This window comes from Dicentrarchus labrax, unplaced genomic scaffold (assembly GCF_905237075.1).
Source record: "Dicentrarchus labrax unplaced genomic scaffold, dlabrax2021, whole genome shotgun sequence".
In the NCBI taxonomy this organism is placed as follows: Eukaryota; Metazoa; Chordata; class Actinopteri; family Moronidae; genus Dicentrarchus; species Dicentrarchus labrax.
The window spans coordinates 9,014,819-9,041,583 of record NW_026136715.1 but is presented as its reverse complement, the minus strand read 5'-3'; the positions used below and the strand labels follow the sequence as shown (position 1 = coordinate 9,041,583).

The following is a 26,765-nucleotide window of genomic DNA, read 5'->3' as shown; positions in this document are numbered from 1 at the left end:
GCTCATTAAAAACCAAACAGATCTCTCTCCTTTTTCCTTCTCTTCTGGCAAACAGGGAGGCAGTGAGCAAGAAGACATCTCCATTAATGTCTCATTAAATCTGCTGTCGCACTGAAGGGTGTTTGGAGGTCTAACTTTGTTAATTAGCCAACTTTTTTTTTTGCTATAAATTTAAGCATTTGCATACGTGTGTGGAAGTGCCAACACCTAGTAAAGCTCATATAACCTTGTGCTCTCTTCCTCTAAAGTCCAAATGTAGTGTGTCAGTCTTGACAACCATGTGCTGTCATACAGTTTCTATGTTCCTTCCCCGAGGGCCATGAGGAAAAAACTATCTCAGAAACAGGTTTTTTTTTTTTTTTTTTTTTTTACATAACTCTATTGTAAATGACTTATTCATGTACTTTAACTCCTGCCACCAGAATCTCCTTTAACTATGCCCTCTTGTTTTCCATATGTTTTGCCAAGAACTCAACCTGCCCTCTTATGCATTTCCACTCGTGGCTGAAATCTATCTTTTTTTTACCTCAAGTAGCTGACGAAGCGAGTGTGACAGACAATTCTGCCCTCCTGGTTAAATACTTTCCATCCCTTTTAAGTCTGTCAACAAGTGACACAAGGTCACACAATCCTCTCAGACTTTCCTGCCTGACCTCCCTGTCATTCTTGCAGACAGAGCGAGCTATAAGACACTAACTGCAGCAACAGCCCCCCCCCCCCCAAAGATTCAGCGCTGAGCAGACACTGGGCCAGTGCTTGAGCTCTGAAGGCAAAAAGAAAAAGGTATGGCAGGACTGAGTGAAGTGACCATGAATGAGCATCAACAGAGCAGCTGCTGTAAAGTGCTGAAAATTTCACAGCGAGTCATGTGGATATTTAAGTAGGATGTGGAATTCAGCGGTCCGTTTCCGTGGCTTTGCGTCTATCTGAGGCCAGAGCAAGAAACAGACATCTATGAACTTAACAGAGGATTGAATTTCCAACTAAGTAACCCCAATGGACTAAAGATTACTTACTAAGGTTGTATTATGCATCCCAAAACTCACTTCACTCCACCTATATTTATCCAGCCCCTCTGTCCGAATGTTACAGACCTATCCATCAATAACATGTCGGGTTGGGGCCAGAACCTGGGCCTTCATCTCTCTGAGGACCAATAAAAGCCAAAGTGTTGACACAATGGCCCTTTTCTGCAGGCCAGGCTCAGCAATCATCTACCCTCTGACTCGCTGCCAAAGGCCTCCAGTTTTTATCATTACTAAATGATGAGAAGCAGATAGAAAAAACATCCTTTCATGAGGAGGTGGATGGGAAAGTAAAGGAGAGAAAAAAACAAAAAAATACCAGATTATATGTGCCATGATGCACTCAAACAATCTGCTGACCATAAAACATAACTCTATATGAAGAAACTTATAAAAACTATCACTGGCCACTTTATAGGTGGAGAACTGGACAGGAAATAGACTCCAAAGTCTTGGAATTGAGAAGGAGTCTTTTCAAATAGCTACCGAGGGACTGACCAGAGTGGATATGGGTTTTCACACAGCTCAACATGGACAGGCGTCATCGAAACTGCTGCACTTGCGGTAAAAAAAAGAGGGAACACTGCAATTAACCAAGAAAACAAGTGGGAGTGTTCCCTCTCACAAAGGAGCCACAACTTTATCCTCCCAGGACAGGTCGTGACCTCTGTACCAAACACTTAGAGGTGATGGTGTTGCCACAGGCCAATAAATCCATTGTTTGTCCTCTGCAATAGGTAATAGCATGTGTGTTAAAGGAACAGTTCGACATTTGGAGAAATATGCTTAATTGCTTTCTTACTGAGAGTTAGATGAAAAAATCGATACCCCTTTTCATGTCTGTTAGCCATAGTTGCTGGCTGTAGCCTAAGATAAAAATTTTGTTTGTTTAATCGATAAAAAACCTTGCAGTAAAACCACAACTTGTTGTTTCGCACGTCAGTTTTTGTATGGATTAAACAAACAAAATCTTAATTAGTGAGCTTAACAGACTAAATACAACAAAGTAATAAAAAACTGGTTTCCAGTCCTTATGCAACTGCTCTACTGGTAAGTTAACATGTTCTGGCTATAGCTTAATTTTCACTGTACAGAAAGAGAATAATCGTATTTCCCAGAATGTCAAACTATTCCTTAAATAGATCTACATTTTTAATGATTGTATGAACAGCTGAACAATTGCCTTTTTAGAGCATTTAATTGCAAGGGTAATGCAGATGTAGCCAGAAATATAGTTTAGTTTATTATCAAAATAATCATTAAAGTCCCTAAAAACTTCAAATCTTATATATTAAATATTCAGGACTAAATACAAAAAAGTAATAAAAATAATAATAATTTTGTTCTTTTTTACAAGGTTAAGTCAAAAACTGACTGGTCAACGGAAGCATGTAGCGTCACCCTTTTTCTAACTGTGTTTAACCAAGAAGTTTATTGAGGTTCAGGGCCTATAGGAGAATGAGGGCTAATGGACTTTGTAGACAAGACTTGTTTCAGTAGTGCTCAATATGCTTGTAACCCATTAAGATCTTGTTAAGTATGCTAAATATCCAGTGATTACTTTAGAAGGAACAGCATAATCATTGGGAACAAAATGACCAGAGTATATTATCTTTCAATATCTTGAAGCAGAATCAATTTGTGTGTCTGTCATTGAGTCAGTGGAACTTCAGCTTAATATGTGAGATGAGCTGCAGAGCCTGCAGAACACGGCATTAGCTGCGGGTAACATCACACAGCTGCTTTACTGAAAACTAGGAGGTCAGGACAACAAAAAAAAAGCGAAGGTACATAAGGATTTAGTGATGATAGCAACTCCTGTGGGCAAGTCAGTCTAAATGGATAGCTGTGTGGAGAGATTGATTGGAGTGGATGGCAATTTAAACTCAATAGCTTGTGAAAAAGCTTTTTCTCAAAACTCTGAGAACCAGACTAGCTCTAACTACCTTGCAAAAAATCTACTGAAAACATATTTTCTGACACAAGTAAAACATCTAGATCATTAAAAAAAAAAAGGATTCTGCTGGACCTCATGTTATGCACAGGAGCTTCAGCCTCTCTATGACTGCCCTTCTGAGCTAAAATCAGCCTACCAAGAAAACAAACAACAGTAAACTTTCAACAGCAGGGTATGTGTTTTAACATGACATGAGGAACTGCGCAAAAGAAGTTAACATGGGTGCTCCAGCTAAGATGCCGACTCCTGTGATCCTCAAACAAAAGACCCAAGGAGGCCACAAGTTCTTCACCACAGTGCTGCAAGCTCTCTTAAACCTGAGAACCATGTAGTGGAGAGACTGAAACAATGGGGCTGAAGTAGTGGAAGGCATGCCAAGGGTTTATAGTCTGCTCTGAGTGCTTGGGGCAGTGAAAAGAGGGCTCATGGTCCGTGCTGAGCTGCTGTCATACGTCTCGGAGTGGAGACGGTCCCCTCTTTGCTCGACACTGGCTGGGGAACATTAAGCAGCTAGCCAGTGTTGGTTGGTTGCAAACTGAAAAGAAGGGGCCTAAGCATGGAGCCACCACACTATTAAAGTAACATTCCTTCCTCTTAGATAATGGGCCCTTAAAAGTTTTAATAGGAGGATAAAAATGTCAGCGCATGAAAAGGAGAATGGGAAAAGGAGCTGAACCGGATTGGGTTGGGCTGAGCTGCGACGCAGATGGTCAGCCCAGAGCAACAGGGCAGCCAGCCGGGTCAAGGAAGTAACTCTTCCCCACCGACTCCGTTCATAGAGAGCAGACAGAATCCATCCAAGTGCTACTGTTTGGTCTGTTGTGCGAGCGCTGATTTTCTCCAGCTCCCCAAGGCCTTGTTGAGGCTGCTCATTTCACTCCCTTTTTCAGAGAGGAGCCACTGAAAGCATAAACAACCGGAGAATGGAAAAGACAGCAGAGAGCATTCTGGACGGATACATGTCGCTGCCAAAGTGCTTAATGTACAACTTTTATTGGTATATTGGGCTCCTGAGATTGAAACAAAGCACATATAGTTACCATATGCTCCAAAACAAGCCAAGCATAGACTTTCTAAACAGTCTAAACTGATGTACAGTTGAGAAATACTTTAAGTACTCAAAACTTAAAAAACAGACAACATAATAGATCTGCTTTTGAAAGGCTCTTGAAAATCTCTTGGATTTCTACTGCAGAGAGAGTAGTGGCAATGATGTATACATTTGTGTATTGTGGAAACTGTGTGTGTGTGTGCGTGCAGGTATGCATACTTGCATTAATGTATGTGGTATAGTTGTATTTACATAATGTATGCGTGTTGCACGCGCATTTGTGTGCGTCTGCCCATCTGTGTCACAGATAGTTGTGCAGCACCTGCTGGGGACGTGCCACTCTCCCCTTCACTCCTCCTCTCATTCTATCAAGGTCACCTCACTGTGCAATGTCCCAAAGGAGCCAGGCATCCTCCCAACAGAACAGATAACACTGCGACAGAGCACACAACAGAGCTTTTCTTTAATAAAGAGATACAAAAGATATGAGATACAGTATGTTATTACAGGGCTGCATTCTTTCCAAAATCAAAGGGAGAGGCAGCTGAAGAAGGCATCTGTCTCAGCACAGCTCAGTCTGGCCCTCTGGTTAAAGCCATGACAGCCAAATGTTAGTGGAAAAACCCCACTGGCACTCAGGCAGTCCGCAGCAGCATGCTGGGCTGGCCAACTTAGAGATGGCCTTCAACAAACCCACGAGCAAAAGGGATGCCCGTCTCAAATGAGGTATGGAGTATTCAGTGGCAAGGCAGCCAACATTTGCTAAAGCCCAAGCCACTGATGTGTATTTGTTCAAGAGTAGGGGTGAGGGGGTGGGGGCAGAGGGCTTGGTAAAGTCTGGACAAAGAGGGAAGATGAGAAAAGATAATGTAGGAAAGAGACAGAGGGAGAGAAAGAGGAGAACAGATGAGGGGATGACGGAGAGAGACAAGAGGGACAGGAAAGTTTACTGTGTGTCTTCGTCTCTGCTGCTGGACTAACAGGAGATAGGTAGCATAATAGGTAGCAATGGGAGCATGAGGCGTTCCCTTCGCTCTACTTCCCTAGAATAGGAAAAGAGCCTGGTTATACGGTTGGGCTGCAGAGCAATGGAGCAGGCACTTCTGCACTTGTAAAAACAGTTCTGTGGCCAATGCACAGACAGGCAGGCAGGCCTGCTGAGAACCAACAGAGGGAACATGTAAGAACCATGTCGGCTTCTGCACAGTCAACCACAAAGCACAAGACATGAACATACATAAAAACCCATAAAATTTACTTTCACAAATACAAATGGCCATATATTGCATCATTGGAATGGTGGAAACTGGCTCTTTAGCAGCACATTACTTCATGAAATTAAAACACACAACAGTCTGCTAGATGGATATTACACTGCAAGAAAGTAGGCTATTTCATCCATTTACGATAAGAAAAATCAACAATAAAACAGGGTTCAATAACCCTGTGCCTGATTTCATACAGAAGGAATGTCATGGCTGGAGAGCAAAACTAACTGAGAATATGATGTGACTATTTATTAAGGATTTGATCACATTTATTGGAAAATTCCTTGCACTGCTGCAGTTCTGGCCAGCATAGAAAACACATATCCTGAAGTCAACATGCCACGGTCTGCATCTAAATGTCATAACAGAACGTGTCTGAATGTGCCTCAAGCAGGATTCAATTGAAAATTATTGAGTCGTGTGCTTGTGAGTGTGTATGATTATGTCCACCGTGTCCATTGTGGTCATATTTGAATTTGAGAGAGCGACAGAGGCAGTGAGGAGATTGGCTGCACAAGGGGTAACAACCCCTTTGGGAAGCTAATGAAAGTTGTAAACACAGGAAGAGGTTCTCGTTGACAAAGTAAACATTTCCTGGAAAGACAAGGCCTACTGTACAGAAAAAGAGCAATGCTTGTATCCACAGTCAGGTGACAAAATACATATTGTGTTTTATTGGCCCACACAGAACACAAAGTTATTGATTAACATAATTATTTTTTTTTTTTTTACTTTTTGCTTTAGAAAATTCCAATAAAATGATACAGGATCAATTTTGCATGGTAGATTTCCTTCTTGACTGTTGACTGCAAACCTGGCTTGCTCTTAATCTATCTTCATCTGTTTGTGTTTGTGCACTTTGGAGACACGAGTGCAGTGGCCTATTAACAGCTTTCTTCCAGCAATGAAAGGTGACAATGACGCCTTGGGACAGACGATATAATCAAAGTTTTCTCTGCAATGAGAAGGTATAATATAATCATCAGGCTGGTGTGAACTTTCAGACTCCTTGCTGCTATCCCCACATCTTTCTACACAATGCCAGCTACACTTATGCAATATTGATTGGCAGAGTGACAGAAAGTTTGATCCAGAGGCCTCGACTTCTTATTAAAAGTTACATCTCTGGCATAACTAGTGCTAGTTCAGCTGTGCTGTCCCACAATGAATTCAGCAGAGATGATGATTTAACTTTCAAATCATATAATCATATTTTGTGTATTGTGAGCTTAGGACAAAAGGAATGAATACAAAAGTTACTATATGTGACTTACGTAACAGCCCATCAGTGCACACTTAAGGTAATTGCCCTACCGGATATTCAGAAATGTACAAGACTAAAATTATGGATGTGTGGGTTGACTGAGCCTGAAATTCCAGAATTGTAATGTGCTGGATCCCGTCTCACGCACATATAGTATTTCCCAGTTATCCTCCTATATAAAAGAGACAATAAATCAAACGCAAAGCAGTGGAACCCTTCTTGACCTAAATGGCATTCCTATCAACCACTAAGCACCTTGGCTGGCCTTTCAAAGGCTTTATTTCCGGACTGGGAGAAATGTTTGGAGAGAATAAATGAACTGTTACATTTTGTCCAGCTAGACGATGGAGCCTTCATTTGGCCGGAGTTATTCCTGTTCAGGGGGGCAGGGGCAGGTCTAATAAGAGACAGGCCAGCAGCAGCCTTGTCATTAGCTGAGAGGCTGGCAGACCCCTGCTGCCTAATTGGCACAGGCTCACTGCTAACAAGGGCTTCCTACCAGCAGGGGAAACAGACTGTTAGCGCCATACACTGCAGTGACCAGGCTCTCCACTGTCCGCAAAAAGACTCGCAGAACTTGCCCAGGGAACACCTGACCCATTAACGAAAGAAATGGAAAGCTGATGTCTTTTTAATGAGAACAATAAAGCTCATGAGCAAACTGCACCCCAGGCTTTGCTCTTTAAGAGGAGCCTTGGCAGAATGGATGGAGGGTTGCATTTAAACAGACTTGGCTGGGAGATTAGATCAGTTATAATATTCAGAATGATTTTTTTTTTTTCCCTGAGCCACTTTTGCATAATTTTTCAGTTAGCGAGGAAAGTGTTGCAACAATTCTGCAGGGTTATTGTCCAATAACTGGGTGAGCCACTTCCTCACTACTTTCATTTTCCTTCAGACATACACTGTTGTAATAAGAGCAGTAATAATAAGCAGATGAGCAGTTGTTCTGTCTGTTCTCCGTGAAACAATAATGAAACAATGAAAGGGCATCCATCTGATGAGTGAAGGAAGTTTGTAGATTTATGGCAGCTTTAATCTCTTGATCCAAATGGGTCTCATCTGTAAGCAATAAAGCAAGAAAATTAATATGAAAATGGAAAATTAACAGGAACTGAGGGCATTTTATCAAGAAAAGGGAGGGGAACCGGACCAGTGTTCAGTCTGCTTCTGACAGCACCGATATAGTCGTAGTGCTTTGAAACACATGATCCAGCTTTTCACTCCACTCAAATAACACTGCGTTTATGAAATTTAAACATTGACAGTTCACTAGGCCAGACTGATCTCATAAACCAGACTTCCAAGATCCTCGGTTCACCGTCCAGGGGACTTAGGAACATCACAGTCTAATGACTCCCAGCATGAGAAGTTATCTAACAAAAGAGAGGGGAGAGACGAGGACGGCAGAAATGAAGAGACACTCGGGCCCTTGCTGTACATGCTGTCAGGGCTTTCTGAATGAGAAGTGCTGCAAACCCCAGGAACCAAAATATCTACAACACAGTCCTGAACTGGCAGAGTTGAGAAATCTGTAGACAGCTGGATAATTACTCCTTGAATAAATGTGTTTGGTGATAATGATAACAGCTGTGCATTTTCTCTAATGTTGCTTTTCCGAGCTATAGATAAATCAGCCAAACAAAGAATGGAAGCATTGTAACAAACAACTAGCAGAGCAACAGCACAACACAGACCAGCACAGGGAACAAAATCAAGGATATTTATATTTAGTCAAAATCTCAATGAAAAATAAATCTCCAGCAGACTCTCAAGACAAACTGAAATGAAAAGTTTTATTTGATAAGAAATCAGTGGTATTTGCTTTGATTTGCACTTATTTAGTCAGTTATATCAGAACTGGAGAGTATTTCTTTATTTAAAGGAGAGCAAAGAAAGGCACTGAAGGCTTTTCTCAATGAAAAAACTGTTTTCACTCCTTTACTGACTGACTTTGGTAAGAGTTTGACTACATCATATGATTCATTGATCTGACTGGTTGAAGTTCACAGATGGTTCATCCAATCACCTGCAGAGTATTTTTTGAAAGCACCTGCCCTTCTCCAAACAGTTTCCAACGACAACTTCCCAGTTGGTTCTGTGTAACAAAACATCAGTGCAGTCAGGTTAGATTTTTTGGCACCAAATGTAAGTGCCAGTACTGTTTGGTCATTGGCTGAACCCCCGCATAGACAGGCTGTAAAATGGTGTGTCCTATCACTTAAATTTCTTTCTTTTTCTTCAATATTTTTGGACCTTGCCATCTTTTTGGATTTATTTGACAGGGCAGCTCAAGATCGACAGGAAACTGGTAGGGAGAGGGGATGATGCAGCAAAGGGCCACAGGTCGGACTCGAACTGCTGCAGGGGGCACTCAGCCTTGGTACATGGGGAAACAGCTCTACCAGGTGAGCTACCAGGGTGCCACCCCATTGCCTCAATTTCAACAGCCCCACAGGTAGTTAACCACGTGGGAGGTCATTTGCTATAACCACAAATCAAGACAGCTGACGTAATGTCTACTGGGCTAGTTAGCCTAGCTCGCTTGTTAAAGTTATAAAAGGGAAAGAAGTCACTAACAGTTATCTAACGCTATGTAAACTTAATGTCTTGTATTTCATCATATCATCAGATTTTAACACGCTCCAGTCAGTAGCTCTCCGAGGAAATTGACAGCTTGTCTCCTAGCAACAGCAGCTTACTGTTGTCAGTCAACTGTTGCCATGGGAAACGCCCACCCAGAGGCCTGACTCTTAGACACAAATATTTCCAAAAAACATTTCCAGAAAAGGTTTTTATCCTCCTTTGAAAAATGGAAAAGTATGCTGTAGTATCATTATTATTTAAAAGAATAAACATTTCAGTCCTGTTGGTTGGCCTTTAAAATGTACACGATGATGATTTATCAGGTAAATAAAAAGCACATTTTGTCTTTGTGATTCAATCAAAAATGTATTTGTTACTAAGAATAAAGGCTGAAACTAGAACAATTTACAACAGTCCAAACCGACTAAAACCAGCAAACTGTTAATCCATCAGTTTTGTGAAAAATGCTGGCAAAGCTGAGGAACTACTCCTTTTTACGACATTATATAATATTATACAGACCACAATATGGAGTGTGGACTGGTAGCTGGAGAGGTGCCCTTGAGCAAGGCAACCTAACCGCTGCTAATGTGGCGAGCCCATCACTCCACCATCTCTCTCCCTGTTGCATGTCCACAGGTGCATGAAGTGTTCAGCCTGTGTGTGTGTAAGAATAAAAAAGAGTGAAAAGAAGAATTTCCCCAATAGGGGATTAATAAAGTATCTATCTATCTATGTTACAAACTACAGCCACTGTGCTGTTGTTTCATGGACTGAAGAAAACAATATGCATAACAGAGATATTTTCCTGACAGCTTACTTTGCTTTAAATACAGCTGTGACGTTATAAATGAATGTATGTCTACAGTGCTGCTGTGTCTGATGAGTAAGCCTCAGAGCAGGTTGGCTCTGTACCTTCGCCTGTCACGTCTCCATCCCACAGGAATGCTCTATAAACAAGAGGTGTGTCTGCCCCAGGCTACACCTTTAATTGTTTTCTCTGCTCACAGTCCCCCGCAGGCCACTCTCATACCACTGATACCTTAAAATGCTGCCAAGCACTAGATTGGTTCAATTTAAAAGGGTGGGTGGAAAACAAAAACAGATTTATCCCCTTTCTTTTTTTTTCCACCTCAGACTGGAGACACTTACCTTTGCTCACCTTTCATTTAGGCCTGTTAGGGCCGATCCCATACTTAGTATAAATCCGCACAGCTCATCATCTTATTCAAAAACACCCAGACCTGAACATTTGTATTTGAATAAAGATTCACTATCCAGATATTACCTCAATAATGACCTTTAACCACATATACAGTCAAATTCAAGTCAAATGCAGCATCACTGAACAACATGTGTCCTGCTATTTTCTTAAACTCCTAGAAATTATTGTAGATGAAAGACTGAATTGGAAAAAACATAGAATATACATGTAAATAAAATACTCATTGCTCTCCATGGACACGGTAAATGTTCTTCCATGCATGCTTATTTATGTTTAAATATACAAATTGCAGGCAACATCTTCCTGATACATTTCATATCCTTTATCTTCTTTTCAGACATTCATTCTTATTCAACTAGGCAATTCAAAAAATTCGATTCACCTTATTTTCATACAAGACATCCATTTTTTAAAAGTCCGCATTTTTGCAATTCATTGAATATACCACTGAAATCATTTTTTCATTTTGAACGATATGCCAAGATGCTTCTTTGGTTGTATATATCTACTTATAGGTTTGCATTTCTGTCATTGCTTTCCCCATTGTTTATGCTTGCCTATATGTGTATGTACATATATAGAGAGTGTTTGTGCTATGTGTATGTTTTTTTGTTGTTTGCTTGCTTTGTTTGTATTGTTTTTTTTTCCCTTGAATAATAATGCAATTTTTTATTGCATTTTTATTTTAATAAAACAGGAGAGGAATCTGAATTCAGGCTTCATTCCTCTCCTGTGCTATAATTTCTATCTTCTATATGTATGTATTTTGCTTTGTATGATTGTGCAAACAAACAAAACTAAACCAAACCAAATTAAATGTGTATGAGAGTGTGTGTGTGTGTGTGTGTGTACGTGATTAACCTTTAGGCCTTTGGATACAGGTATGCTGGTTGTCACTCAGGAGGAATCCTTCTCTGCAGCGGCACTCGTAGCTGCCCATCATGTTGACACAAATCTGTTGGCATCCGCCGTTGCCTTCTGAGCACTCATCCACATCTGCCAGGAGACAGACGCACAAAACAAAATTAATAAGATCACTTCAAGACAGAACAAATACTACACAGATTACCATTTGTCTCAAGGTTGGCTGGAATCAAATCATGACCCATTTAATGGCTAAGTAGCTGTAAATCATCATCAAACACAGACCGTGGGAACACACACATAGCGTCCAATTATAAATATAATTACTTACTAAGTAAAACAACAGTATTTCAGAAAAAGCTTGAATGTTTTGGATTTTATCCTTTACTTCAGTACGTATCAATACACTTAGGTAAGAGCACAAAGTATAATTAATAATGTACTTAAAGTATCAAAAGTAAGTAAGTATTATACTGTTATAGCTTATATTATTCAATTATTATTATGAATTGTATTAATGTGTAAGCAGTATTTTACTGTTGAGGTAGAGAAGGTTTTAGGTACTTTATATAATGTTGCATAGTTTAATCTATAAAGTCAATATATGTTTTGCATGTAAAATCTTAATCTGTTAAATTATGCGTAACTAAAGCTGTTAAATAAATGTAGTGGAGTAAAAGAATAGCAGAACGGAATGGAAATATTCAAAAGTACCTAATTTTGTAATTAAGCAGAGTAGTTGAGTAAATTTACTTAGTCACATTCCACCACTAATTAATTAATGCCAAAGGCTTAACTGAAAAAAACTACTAAAAACCTACCACAGACTGAAAACATTTAGATTTAAAAAGTGCCTCTTTTTCCCTTCTGTTATAAATGAAATGTTATCTCGAAATGTTAAAAATATTTTAGAAAATGATTTAGAAACTACACAAATCCATAATAAAGTAAGTAAAACAACCACAGAGGTTGTGGTTTGACTGCAGATGTCATACAAAAAGAAAACACAAGGCACAAAAAGAGTGTTTGGATATTATGAAAAGCCAGAGGAGTTTTTGTTAAGCTGTCTGAAGAGGCAGCGTCTGTCTTAAAGGTTATCTGACATGGCAGCACACCAGAGTTGCACTGAAAACCTCCAACTGTGCAGCACTAAGCCATAAAAATGCTCATGCAGCACAATCTCCTGGCAAGTGAGAAACCTGATCCACCTGGACCAGAGTACCTGCTGATGACGAGTGTCTGTCAGCCCCATGACGGGAGGAATGCAGGGAGGGGGGTGGCTGAGGAGGAGGAGGAGGAGGGAGAGGAAAAGTAGAGATGGAAAGAGGAGAGCGTATGAGACAGGAGGGGAGGGGGAGCAGGAGGGTAACGAGCAACCATGTGAATCCACCTCAAGTGCGTACAAAGGCAGAGCATTTACAAAGGTGTCGCCTGAGGCCTCGTCCTGCCACGGGGCAAGAAAGGGAAACTGACCACAAACGAGAGTTGCTGACTTCATTTCCAACGATAATGAATTGTGCACTTCCAGCTGTTCTCTCCTAATGGCACAAAACTTTTTCCAACTCATTGTGTGACTCGACAAAAAAATGAACAGCAGCGGAACATCTATAAATCTTTTGATATATTTGTTTATTTTCAACATGAAAAAGATCTTGCACAATGTCATTTTTTCACTGCTTTTTATTTGCCTGGTGTGCTGCGGAGCTTAGCGGCCCCGGCCTCCCCTGTGCGTGACAGCGATGTGGCTCTGGAGGTGACACTCCATATTCCCTCTTCCCCCGGAGACCTGGGCTCTGTCCCTCACTACCGACCACACTGGAACCTTATCCATCCCTCTGCTCGATGCATCAATAATCCGCTGTATACACAAGGCTTTTTTTTTAATAAACCGTCATGCGAAACTAATTTACTGTCTATTTGTCCAGTCTGAGAAGGCCTCTAGATTAAGTTTCCTTTCTGGGGAATTCTCAGCCCGGCAGAGTTAGAAATTAAACTTCACTCTGTCCTCTTCTTTTTCCACACAGAAATGCAGACACGTGGATTCACCAAAGGCGTAAACACACCAATACTGTGCTCACAAAGTGGCACCTGGCTAGACAGAATCCTCTGGGGTTGATAAGTAGGTGAGTGGCAGGTAGCACTCATGACCCACGTCGGCTTGCCAAGTCTGCTGTCCTGTTCTCACATTCCATCAGCAGAACTGTCTCTTTCCTCTAAAAACAATGTGTCATGTCAGTTGAGGTCGGTGGGAAAAGCATCACTCTGCAGCCAGGCGAAGCGGTGCACTCAGAAAAAAAAAAAAGAAAACCTCGGCAAAGTTAACATTTAGACTTCAAGTCAGAGTAAAGGACAGTTTAGAAAAATATAGTTTGGGCAGGCTTTCATTCAACTGTGTGGCTGCCTTGGTGTTGACCTCATGGTCTCATCTCTCGATCATGAAAGTGGCAGCAAGGGAGAGAGAGAGAGACCTTCGAGTTGACGAAAGCTGCCAACAACCTACAGCTGCACCTTTGCAGATAAACTGTTAGCAGGCACCAAAACCCAAAATCCACAATTCATATGGGAGAACATCCTAACACATCTAAAGTCTCTCTCTCTCTTTCTCTCTCTCTACACATGCAAACCCCAAAAATTCAAACATGTAAAGGCTACACAAATACAACAGTCCTCGACATATGCACAAAATGCCCATGAGAAATGCAACCAGCCTCAGAGGGCCTAGGGGAATTCTCTTTCCATACCCTCAGCGCATCAATGAAGGTTTCATTTCCTGATTCCTTCATCCCTCCAAATGAGGCGTCGCCTGTCAGTAGATCTCTCCTGTTTAAATAGTTCCCATAATTGCCTGTGTTGTGTGCTGGGCAAGGCTGGCGTCCAAAGCAAATATTTCCAAGCGGAAAGGGGCTCTGGCATGGCCAGGAGAAGTGCTCATGTTATTTGGACTTAAAACATTTTTTAAAAATTCTCTTGAGAGGATGGAAAAAAAAACGTCTTAATCAAGTTAAAAGGGCTGCCTCACTTCTGAAAAATGAGACATGTCTCTGCTCTATCCCTGCTTCACTCGAGGAGACGAAGGGAAAAGGAAGGTTCAAACGGAGAGAGATTAAGAGATTGGTTGTGTTTGCGGAGGCCATGTCCGCTGGTTTCTCAGATAGCCTTGACTGTATATATAACATTTGGCCTTGCGCAGAGCTTTAGAGCCATGTAAACACGGTGGTTGCCTTACAGAAACTCCTGAACTCGTATTTTGCAGAAACGCTCAACTTTTTTTTTTTTTTTTTTTAAAGGTTCAGCGACTTTGGGGGCATTTATTGCTGACCCAGAGGTTTGGTTTTTTTTGCCACAGGGAGAGTGAAAAACTACTGCTGTCTGTCATCAAAGTTGTCCATCCATCCCACTGCTTGGCTTCTGTCTGGATCAGACAGAACTGTCTCTGTGGTCTAGACAGACCAGAGACAAGGAGGTGAAAGGACGGACACTGGCCTCTTTGCGCGTTTAATTTACAGGAGTCGAAGAGGCGCACACTCTTTAATAAGGCAGCAAATCGGAGCCATGTGCAGCGACAGGCAGCAAAACAGCTGGTGGACTGCAGGGGCTGACCGTGCTGCGCTGGTAGATGAGCAGGCACCAGTGAGGAAGGAGTGGCACATACACAGCCAGCTCCAATTAAAATGAGATCCTTTCTTATTTTAAACAGGATTACAGGATTTCCTCTTTTTCTCTGTTGCTTCTGGAGTTCAGTGACACAGCGCATTGCTTCACCCACTTGAATGAACAGTGACCAAGGAGCCAGGTTTGAACCCGGCCTGCGAGGACATCTGAGTACACAGGCGCTTTGAGTTAACAAACATTCAGCCTCAGTCTGACACATGTCAGCTGAAGTTGTATAATTTGAAATGTTGCAGAAAGTCCTGATCTTTCATCTGCACAACAATCACTCCCCTAAATCATAAAAGTGTGGGTGACTATTGCAAAATGGAAGTTGATGCATATCGACACTTACAGTATTTAGCTTTGAACAATTAATTTGTTCCAGCACTTCCTGTCTGCCTGACCCACTGTGTCTAACTTAGCTAACTGATTCACATCTGCTAAGCAAACACGAATAAAATCTCTGTTTACTGTAGCGTCTCATTCTTAAATCAGAAGTGAGGCATGATTTTTATACTATTACATAAACAAAACTAATACAGCTTTGATTGAACTCAGACTTTTTAGACTTTGGGTCTGTCTCCCAGGTAACCATTTTGGTAAATAAGCACAGATTCTATGTCCAATCTCTCGCTGAGTTCTTTCCTAAATGAAAAACTATGAGCTAAGATCATGCTAAATGGTATTTCTGTGTTCCTCCAAAACAAGTCTGGAAGTATTTTAAAAACAAAACCCCAGGATAAGTGTTTGGGTGGACAGCCTGATGCCAAGGAGACGAGAGGCCCTGCACTGACGTCTGATGGCTCCCAGTCTGCTACATGCTTACGTCCCTAAGCCCAATCTCAGGCTTGAGTTTCCCCCAAAGCCCTGCCAGTGGGCTCAGCTGGAATTGTTCATTTCATGGTGGATGGGACTGAACAATCCTGAGAGGAGAGAGAGCGAGTGTGTTGATATAGTCTTCAGGAGCCAGCTAATGCACCTATCTCAAATCCGTCCTTTAACTCATCACTCCAGCTACTCTCCTCTGAACTGTGGATAGACTCTCTTGTCCAAACCCGATCCGTGCATGTCACAACAAAAGCAAAGTGACTGCTAACTGGGGAGACAGCGGGGTATGTGCATCTGCAGCGGGGAAGTGAGGAGGGTTAGTGCTAAGCCCCAGCAGTGTCTGTAGTATCCCGAACTCCTCTGGGTTTGATGGGAGAGAGTTAGCCAGACCATCATTCCCCCCAACTCAATCTTACATATTCAGGAGTTAAAGGTGGTAGTTAAAAGCACATCTTCCAGGCAAGAGTAAAATGTTTTCTGCAAAAGTGAAGGGTGCGGGGGTTATCATTACTGCCGTGAAAGAGTGGCCAATGCACTTAAAAGGAATGCATTGAAGAGCGCAGTAAAGGCTGTGGAGCAAATCAGCGTGACGCTCTTTGATGACTACTTTTTCCCATCAGGACCTGGTCAATAATACATCAGTCTGAAACCTCCTGTTTGATTAGCCAACCTTGCAATATGATCCCAAAGGATTACAAGAGCAAGGATACAGGCTCAGCCGGGGCGACGACTCAGAGACTTTGTGGCAGATGACAGATGAAGCTTTTTCTGAGGGACATTCTCAGTGCGATTGGCAAAAAAACAAAACAATGCCACTATATTATTATAACCATTAACAAAACACTAAACAGTGTTAACTGATGTGACCTTTTCTTGGTTGCTACTTGAAAACTGTTCTTCAAAAGCCCATTTTGAAGCTGTAATGACATTGCTTTTGTGTTATAGATCATGTTATGTCTTTGGGGAAGGTTAAAGTAAAAGGGCATCCATTTCCCTATAGATTGCACAGGGAATTGAGCTCTGCTGAATCAATACAAACCAAATCAGTGTTGGTCAATAGAAATCAAAGGAACATGGCCTGTTAAGATGCGTGTGTGGAGCCCAAAACCCCCAAATCAGTTCTTTGGCGACACGGAGCAACATGTACAACTAACAGAGCAGATGAATATAGGCAAACAATGCAATGACAAAAGCATGTCCTTTACAGCATGGTGGCAGTCAGTGAAACATCTGCAATGTCTATTTCAAGCCTGCTTTTGTTTTTCCCAGTGAGTCACACTGCATGCGATTGTGGCATTTCCACTTTATGGGAGCATAAGAAATCTCTTTATTTGTTTCTTTTTAGTTCCAGATAGAAGTGAAATGTTGTGATTTGTGGTTGTAAAGAAAGTATTTGTGCAGATGCATATGATATTAAGCTACTTGAGAGAGTTTAACGAACCAGCAATGATAAGAGGGTATTCAGGTTTCTGTAGGACCTCAAACAAAACACATAGGTCATAAATGTGGGGACGGTGGTGCTACAGTGGGGAACTAATAGCCTTCCTGCATCTGGTTTTCATTCTAAAGAGGATGTGTGTTTTGGATTAAATTGACATTGATTCCTCTGTTTTTCCTAAGACTGTAAAAATCCTCTACAGCCTTGCCATGAAAGAGGTGTGGTGATTAAATACCATCCCTCCCTTACCTCTGCAAGATAATAGTCATGACAGTTATAAAAGATGTAATCAAGTTCTTATATGCTTCACTTCTTCTCTTCAGTGAGTTTTGAGAGGGCACAATAGCTCCCTGTGAGGTAAATTATACAGTGAGTGACATCTCACTCCGCACAGACAGGAGCAATGTGCTGTGATATTACATTGCTTCCACCTTGCTGACTCCCTGACATCTTTGTGGGGTGTAGGGCAGACCTCAGAAACCAGAGCGTCCCCGGTGAGGCGCACCAGGCAGCGTTCTGCTTCACGCTCTGCCGCCTTCTCCCACCGCCCAATGTCATTATGCTGCCAACACATCCAATTACAAGGAGCCGTGTGGCACGTGCAGCAGCAAGCAAACAAAGAAGACATCGACAGGGATCCGCGTGCGCTGGCCTAACTCATGTCCCTGAGCTGACTGTCACACACATGCACCGGTGCCTGCTGGCTAAAGAAAAGCCTTAGAGAGCCGAGAGCAGGAAGTTATGGACACCTCTGGGAGTTTATGTTCAACTGTAACCATGAAAAACAAAAAGAATAAAACAAAATCACTGGAGCTTTGTGGGAAAAACAACATGGGGTAAATCCGAAGAGAAGCACCTTAAAGATCTCAGACTTTAAACTCAGTGTGAACTTTTGAGGATCAGGTGAACGTCTCCTTCTCTGCAGCCTCGGGCACATCTGGTCTATAAGGGCTCTGAGGGTCTGACCTCGTCTGGGAACCAGCTGCTTAGCTGCTCTCCACTCCAGGGCCAAGGGGACTAATCTTTTCTCAGGGGCCAAAAGAAGCTTAAACCTGGAAGAGGAAGCTGGGGCCTTAACATGAAACCTCGGCAATACCTCTTCCTCTTCTCCTGTGTTTGTGCTGAGGATTATTTCCTTAGCATAGCAGAGCTGAGGCATTAGAATGAGGTTAAATTCTCAAAAAAAAGAAGTCCTTTCAGGTCTCAAGGCAAGAGTTGAATTTGTACATGACAGCTACATATATATATGCCATCTGTTGTCTCTTTGTGCTCTGTTTGCTATGCTCGGATTAAAAAATATTTTCTCATTAAATAATTAATTGGATCAATATCTTCACAGGAACATAAGGGAATATAGTCTTCCTAGGTACCTCTTCCCTCTTGCATACAGGTCATGTACAGGAAAAAAACATTGCAGAAGAAATTAAAAACTTGAAAGTTTGTTTGATAGTGTGTGTTTCACTATGACGAATTATATCAAAGGGATCGATGGATGCAAGTCTGTTTGATGCAACAGCAGCAACCACACAACCATATATTGCAATTACACACCTGCACGCAAGGCAGGAGCTGATCCACAGCACAGCAAATGATCCACACACAGCTGAACGCTGTTGCTAAATTGCTTGGAAAATAGCCCCGCTTTACACTGTAGATACCAGCGGATGAGCGAGAGAGAAAGAGAGAGAGAGGGAAGAGGAGAAAGAGACAAATACAGTAAGAATGAGAGAAAGAGAGAATCTGAGACACAAGGGCATCGTCGAGTCACAACAGGTTTATTATCGATCTAAAGATGCGAGTGTTTTCCATTCCAGTGTGCCTTAATCCCACCTCATCAAGTAAATGTGGGATTGATATGAGTGTGTTGCCTTGAGTGCCCGCATGCAAAAGCCCTTTCACAAAGAATCATTGTCAAGTGCTGATAACTTTTTCTGTCATCACCTGAATGAGAATCTGCTGTAGCAAGTCATCGTTACTTTCCTCTGCAACAAACTCACAGCAGCTACGAGGGTGAGTCGGCTTTCAATATCAAGTGAAATGCATCATGCTGAGATTGGAACCAAGAGGGAGATGATTTCTGAGGAGCAGCAGTAGTCAGGGTCTGACTTCGTGGTTACAAAAAACCAAAAGGAATGTAGGATGGGAGAGAAGGAGAAAGACAGAAAGACAGAATCTGGGGTGGTGTTAGATGGTGTCTATGTTTAGCAGCTCACAGCAGCAGAAAGTGTTTTTTCTTTCATTTCATAACCTTTTAAGTGTAATGCGTTCTCTGTGAGGTTAATATGAATGGCACGCTGGTGAAATATTAAACCATGGGAAAGTATGGTCGGCTGACGCCTCACTCAGAGCTCCCAGCTCAGGGTCAAGATCTTCATAAATTCACTCCTTTTCGTCAGACTTATTAAAAAAGATCGCCTTTTTTCTTTTGTGAAAACACATTTTGAGACTACTTGTTATGTGAAATGAAGAAATAGCTAATATCTAATGCAGCGGTCTAATAAGAGCTCAATTCAGCCCTGAAACATATATTACCATTCATGATGTGACCTTAGACACGCAGAGAGAAGAATTTATTCAACTGCATGGGTTATGTCAGGCTGAGTTTGAAATTTGACACATGCGGCTTAATATACATGTTCTCCTGACAAAAGCCTCTTATGGAACAATTTTTTCTTACATAATTATGTCAGCTGTGGAAAAAGTGTAGGGAAAGGTCTATTTAAACACACACACACGCTGTGTTAAGTGCACACACTCTCAACCATCACACTCACCTAGACAATTGTGCCCGTCATGTGCCAAGCGGAAGCCATCATAGCATGTGCACCTGTAATTTCCTGGGATGTTGATGCACTCATGGACACAGCCGCCGTTGTATTCAGTTGCACACTCGTCGACATCTGCAGAGAGAGGATACAAACGGATGTGAGAATGGGTCCTTTAAAACTCCAAGCAATCATGATCCGGAGAGGGTTTAGTATGTAGGAGCAGCCTTAAAAGAATATTTTTACATTTTATTTCCTTTTTTGCCAATGCAGTATTCTGACAGCAATAATTAAAGACAAATGTAACATAAATCCTGACACTTCAATTATTTCTAATATCCTGAATAAATTAAAGTAATATACAATGAAGAGAATAAAGGTAACTAAAGAGGTAAAAGAATTTAAAAAAGAATGAATCTCTACAATGAAATGTCACAAAGTTACAATCCCATATTCTGATAAATATGTCATGCATTTTATAGCTTTTTTTCTTTTCTTTTTCTTGAGGATAAAGACTTTACCGAGTGTGTTGAAAAGATTTAAAATGAAATGAATTTTGGAATTCCTAAGAGAGCAGCTGACAGTGTATGTAGTATAAAGTGTCAAGTAGTTTTCCAAATCTTTCCTGAATATGGACAGTTAACGAACAGGTGTGCTACAGACTCCTATTCCTTACCGCAGGACAGTATTTGAAGACTTCTTTCATTACAGGGGCGGCATCTTCGCTTAATAGTGAAGGAGTCTTCTTTCACTTTATTGGCGATAAGAAACTGTGTTCCATGTTGTGTACCAGTTGACCTCATGGTGAGGGGCTCATTTGAAAACAGCTGCTGGGTTAGACTTTCAGTAGTTCTCTTATGGTTATATCATTAAACCTTTTGTCAAAAATATTGACGCTATTAATCTCAATGTGCTCACTGGGACTAACTAGAACCTTGTTGCCTTCGTATTCAAAACCATAAGCATTTCCTTTGGGTTTTACACAGGGGTTGTGCAGAGTAGCAACTTCTTGGTTGCCTACAACGTCAGCGTGACCACGGTATCGTCATACCGCTGCAAACCTATCTTAGAGTGATATCAATCTTCTCATCTAACGCTCTGTGAGAAAGCAGAAGCATAAAATGTAAGAATATTCCAAAGTGCAATTAAGCCATTTGGTGAAATAAAGAGAATTAAAATGATTTTTTCATCTCTTCTTTCATAAGAGCTCTTATGAGGTTAACAGGGTACATACAACAGCTGTGGTAATTAGTTGGTTCACCTGTTACTGATGTAACTTGGGTACATGCCAGGGCTTCACTGATATTGTTTTGTTTGTAAAGCCTAATACTGATTTTATGTCATATCTAATATGCAACATTTTTTTTGCCACTTTCTTGCCAAAACGTTGTTTTTTCCATTGCTTTGTAATTTTATTGTTGGCAGGATGTAAAAGCCTCTGAAACTGTTTTTTGTCCAGTATGGGGTACCCACAGCTTTCTGCCGAGTACCAGAGAATGAAGTCAGTTGTAACATTTGCAGCTATAAGTACGTAATTGTCTATTTATACAAAACACATACTTGGACAATTAAAAGTAATAAGGAAATAAAGTTCTTATGGAAAATTAAACTATTCCATGCGTGAGACTTACGTCGTCAGAAAGGAATCTCCATTAAATTAGTACTGACTTATTAACATTACAGGCTGACTGTTCGAATACTTAATAAAAGGCAAATTTTGAGCATCGGAGCATTAAATCGATCTAACCCTTCATCAATCCTAGTAGCTAAAACTGAAGAAAGACACAAAAATGAGGGAGCAGAAGCAAAAAGATAAAGCGAGACTGCAGATTGGTATGACAGCCAGAGTGGAGTTGTCTGTTATGGTTATGATGATGGTTGAGGGGCCCGTACTGAGGAGACCCAGACAAGGTGGATTGAGAACACAGCGCACTTCCACACAGCACTTACTGGCCCATTTAGGGCCGATGATCCCGGTCGTTCAGCTCCTCTTTGAGGCTGTCTCACTCAGGGCTTAATTGTACTTGACAGCAGAGGGATGGGACTGAAACAAAGAAACACTCTCCTGCTCCCTGCTTCTCCGCTTCCCACACATCTCTGTCATTCCCCGATCACGGCACACAATCACCCATCACTTCTCTACTCCTCTCTAAACCTGAAACACCCACCACATGATAACACAAAAGTGAATTTTCTCCAATAGCTTTCAGTTTGTTTTTATTTGATGCTTGTCACGTCCTCCTAAGCCAGGAGTGTGTTGTCCCTTTATATCTACAAGATGCAGATTTGTTTTTTTGGACAAGCATATACTGTATATATATATAAAGATTTAATCCTAAATTTAATTTTGAGGCTGAAATGTAATAGATTTAATACTCAGTATACTCAGCTTTTAGTTTGGTTTACTGACAAGATTCTAATATATTAGAAAATACAATATAATCAGACTTTTTCAGTGGTAGGAAGATATGCCCCTGGTGTTTTCACAGTCTACTAATCTAAATCATAAAAGTCAACTGCGATCAGTAGTTTTTTTGTTAGGAAGACAAAGCAGAAAGTAAAAACAATCATTATCATGTATTTCTAAAACAACGATAAAAAGATGTTTTAAAGACAATAAATAAATAATAATAATAATAATAATAATAATAATAATAAAAGCCAGTATGAAAAAACAATTGGAAATCAAATTTATAAAGTCATTGACAATAAAAAATTAACTGAGATTGAAACAGATTTTTTTTTAAACTAAATTACCTTCAAAACTTCTATTTGTGTTTTTGGTTCATTGTCATATTTTGCCACAGAGACCTTTTTGTTACCATCCCTCCACTGCAGGTCAACAAGAAAACAAAGTCCAGGGAAACTCTAAGAGGGAATTCTATATTAAAGGGACCTTTTATCATAAATAGGAGGACTGCTTACCTGTCCTTCAGTGTTCATATGGGAACTTGACTATTATCAGAACAACTTAAAAAATTATGAACCTATAATAACAGAGGACAAATCAGTAGCATCCCCTGAATCAAAGATTGTGCTTCAACTGATACGGACTCATAAAATTCCAGCTACTGACAGGTCACATTTAGACCACCAAAACATAAAGAGCAAATCTGAACCATAGACTATAAAGATAAGCAGGGTGGAGGAGCTGTTTAAGCCAACCAGCACAGAAACATGAGAAAGCTTTTCTTTTTCATTGTCTGCACGCTTTTTGCTGCACTCTCTTTACACACATAAGTGCAACACTGAGAAAAGCTACAACTTTCTTATTTTATGAATGTTGCCTTTGAATTTTGAATTTTACCAGTATTTACCAGTAGTATCAGCCTTGAGAAGCCATCAGCAAACCTTCAGTTCAATGGAAACCCAACCTGGCACATATTTTACAATAGATTCAATAAAGCAAACTTTTATGACCTACAGGCAGAGGGCCATGAAAAACATTCGGTCAAGTAAATGAAAGAATAATAATAGTAAGGAAAAAAATGACATTGTGAAATATGGTTTTGTAATAACACTAATAAAAATTGTGGGATATAATGATCCGGAGGCTTTGGGCACATTGAAAAAGGCTAGAAAAACAGACTTGTGTCTGACAGTCTACGAGGTCTGCCTCTGGCTGTGGAAATATCCCTGACTGCTTGGCAGGGCCTCTGACTGCCATTTCAGCCGCTATCTTAATTCTCTCCTCTAACATGTGTAGGAAATTTACTGCTTCATTTCATCTTGTCACAAAGGAGCACTCTGCACCTGGCGTTCCCCTTCCTCCGTCCGCCACTTTCTCCCTCGTCTCTCCTCCCTCTTCAGGAGAGTCTTGAAACTAATGAGTTATGTTGAGTGAGACAGAAGCTCTTATCAAGCCCGTCACTGGCCCAGGGGCTTACGTTCAGAGAGATAAGGCAATTCAACATGAGAAATGTGGCTTTTACTTCAGTGTACTGTAACAAACGTCTGTGTGCTCCTACAGAGGGGAGCAGAAGTTTCTGCCTCCAACCACAGGTGAAAATGAGCGCATTAATCCAGTAAGACTTTTACCTTCACAATGTTTGCCATCCCCTTTATAGCCCGACTTGCAGATACATTTGTATGACTTCAGGGTGTTCTGGCAGATGGCATCGATGCTGCAGTTGTCAAGCGCCTCTGCACACTCGTCCACATCTAGAAAGAGGAGGAAAGAGGAGGAAAGAGGAAGAGGGTGGTTAGTTGATGAGGCTGAACTATAGTTGATGATGATTGTCATAGTTAGACTACAAAGTACAGATTTTCAAAATGTCCATGCTCCATTTGACCACTCAGAGTAAAAGACCAAATGCTATTTTGAGTGGGAAAGGCTAATGGTTTGTTAAAGGACCACTGTGTAGGATTCAGTGGCATCTATCAGTGAAGTTCAAGTTTGCAACTAACTGGACACCGCACAGGTCTATATCTGATGACCTGGGAATGAGAACAGGCTATGAAGTGTGTAGGAGAAACTATGGTTGCCGCAAAAAATGTGTCTACAGCCAATGTTTGTCTGTTCTGAGCTACTGTAGAAACATGGCGGACTCCATGAAAGATGATTTATCTATCTAATCATATTTCCAAAATGTTGACGTTAAAGCTATTGAATAACAGCAAAAAATGCAATATTTATAAGGATAATAATTATAATGTCTTGATATGAAGCCTTCAACAATGGCTTTTGGCTAACAGCCTTCACTGGGCTAAAAGGAAAACAGTCTATGGTCTTGCTCGTGGCTCTAAGCAGTGCATTAAACTAAATGCTATAATCAGTATGCTAAGACAATGCTAACATGCAGATGTTTAGAAGATATAATGTTCATCATCTTAGATTAGCATATAAGCGTGCTAACCTTTGCTAATTAGACACAACAAAAAACTAAATCAAACACAAAATACACCTGAGGCTGGTGGGAATTAATCTTATCTAGATATTTGGTCAAAATGGACAAATTGGAATATTGTCCTACTGTAACAGTGGCACGAGAGGAAAAGTCGGGAAATTACCAAAGTAATTTGGATTTATCCTTTGGATGCTATTGATATCTGTACCACATTACAGTTGTTGAAATAATTCAATAAAACCAAAAATGTCAACCTTGTGGTTATAGCAGAGGAAAAGTAAGGGGATAACAAAAGTCAACAGGATTCATACTCTGTGGACCATGAATGTCTGTACAAAATGTCATCTTAAATCCATCCAATAGTTAAAAATGACAAACAAAACAAGCAGCCTTAATTGGGCTAAAACATCAACTTTTACAATGTAATGTACAGTAGCAGGACATTCAATCAAGTAACCAGGACACATTTATGCTTGACTAGTTCTCAAAGCCCTGAAGAACAGATATAGGCAGAGATAAAATACCTCAGTATAAAGATATCTGTTGAGTAACTGCTGGATTGAGTTTGAATTATAAAAGAGAGAATGTGAAAAGATAAGAATGGAATTGGATTTAACCAGAAGCATGATCAGGTTTGCCTCACGGAGCCCCTAATCCCACCAGATCCCAGTTAACTAGCCCAGGTGTTTAGGATTACCCCCCTGCACACAGGGGAAGGGCAGCTTAACAAGGTTTACATAGCTTCCAATATCCACTCTTATCACAAGCCCTCTGCAGGAGCCGGCTGATTCCACTGGGAAATGACCTGCAACCTAAACCCCTGAGCTTAGCATATTGGCTATATCTGCCTATTCCTGGAGGACATGAAGTCTGCTTTGGAAAGGAGGCCAGTGACTGCGTAGAATGCACAAAACTGTGGAAAATCTGTGTCACAAAATTAAACATAATAGACCCAATAAAAGACTTTTTTAACATCTTTAGGCAAACATTTTAGAAACATCACAATTGCAGTTTATTAATGTTGGTAATACTCTAGGAAGAACACAAAGCTACCAGGTCAGAGGTTCCAGTGATACTTGATTATTGTGTGAAAAGTATTAAGTGTCTGAATAAAGTCTATACAGCTGGTAGCAGCTCTGTAAGGCTGTAAGCACACAGGTGCTTTGTGCTAAAAAAAATAACAACATCAGCATGCTGACAACGTCAAATGAGAGACTAAATAAAACTGGAACTTACAGGTTTTGTAAGTAAGCCAACTTTATTCAAAATCAGACAATGTAATGAGGCACATAACAATTCAGCTGTGATATAGAGCCTTACTCAACAGTATGTTGAGAGGTTCACTCTGTATATAACAAGATAACAAAGGCAATATTAAAAAAAAAAAGAAAAAAAGTGGATTGTTAACTTCTTGATTCAATTTATCGTTTTTTAGTGGCCTTCGCTAAATGTATAATTGTTTTGTTGACAAATGTTTGATGAACAATAGCAGTCAGTGCCAAACCGAACACCATGTTGAACCAGCTGAGCTCAGACTGGACAAACTAAACTCTGGCTCTTGATAGGCTCTTTCAAGGTTTGCAGCCACTGTAGTTTCTCCTACACGGTTGGAAAGGTGAGCTGTATTCAATTGGTTGCAATCAGCAACTTAACCACTAGATGCCAGTAAATCCTACACACTGGTCCTTTAACATGTTCACCTGCTTAAGCATGTTAGCATGCTAACATTTTTCCTAATTCAATTTTGACTTGATGATAGTGCTAGATGAAATGGCACATGATTACCAAAGTAATTACAATTCTACCCGAGGGCGATGTGTACGTCTGTACCAAATTTATTGCCAACTGCTGGTGGTTCTAGCGGAAAAGTCAAGGAATGACCAAATTCAGAAGGATTTATGCTCTGTGGGCCTTGAATGTCCGTACAAAATTTCATCTTAATCCATCCAATAGTTAATATTTCAGTCTGGACCAAAATGGTGGAGTGCCCACCAGG

The 26,765-nt window shown here is 40.8% G+C and overlaps 1 protein-coding gene across 6 annotated transcripts in view; it reads right to left on the bottom strand.

Moving 5' to 3' along the window:
- Positions 1 to 26,765, bottom strand: part of scube3 (signal peptide, CUB domain, EGF-like 3) — a 74,750-nt gene that overhangs the window by 32,897 nt on the left and 15,088 nt on the right. For all 6 annotated transcript variants that reach the window (XM_051424594.1, XM_051424596.1, XM_051424595.1 and 3 more), the window contains exons 2-4: positions 23,961 to 24,083; positions 19,932 to 20,057; positions 11,238 to 11,372 (exon numbers count right to left, since the gene is read on the bottom strand). In XM_051424594.1, coding sequence (XP_051280554.1) covers positions 11,238 to 11,372; positions 19,932 to 20,057; positions 23,961 to 24,083 — 384 coding nt within the window. The remainder of the gene's footprint in view (positions 1 to 11,237; positions 11,373 to 19,931; positions 20,058 to 23,960; positions 24,084 to 26,765) is intronic.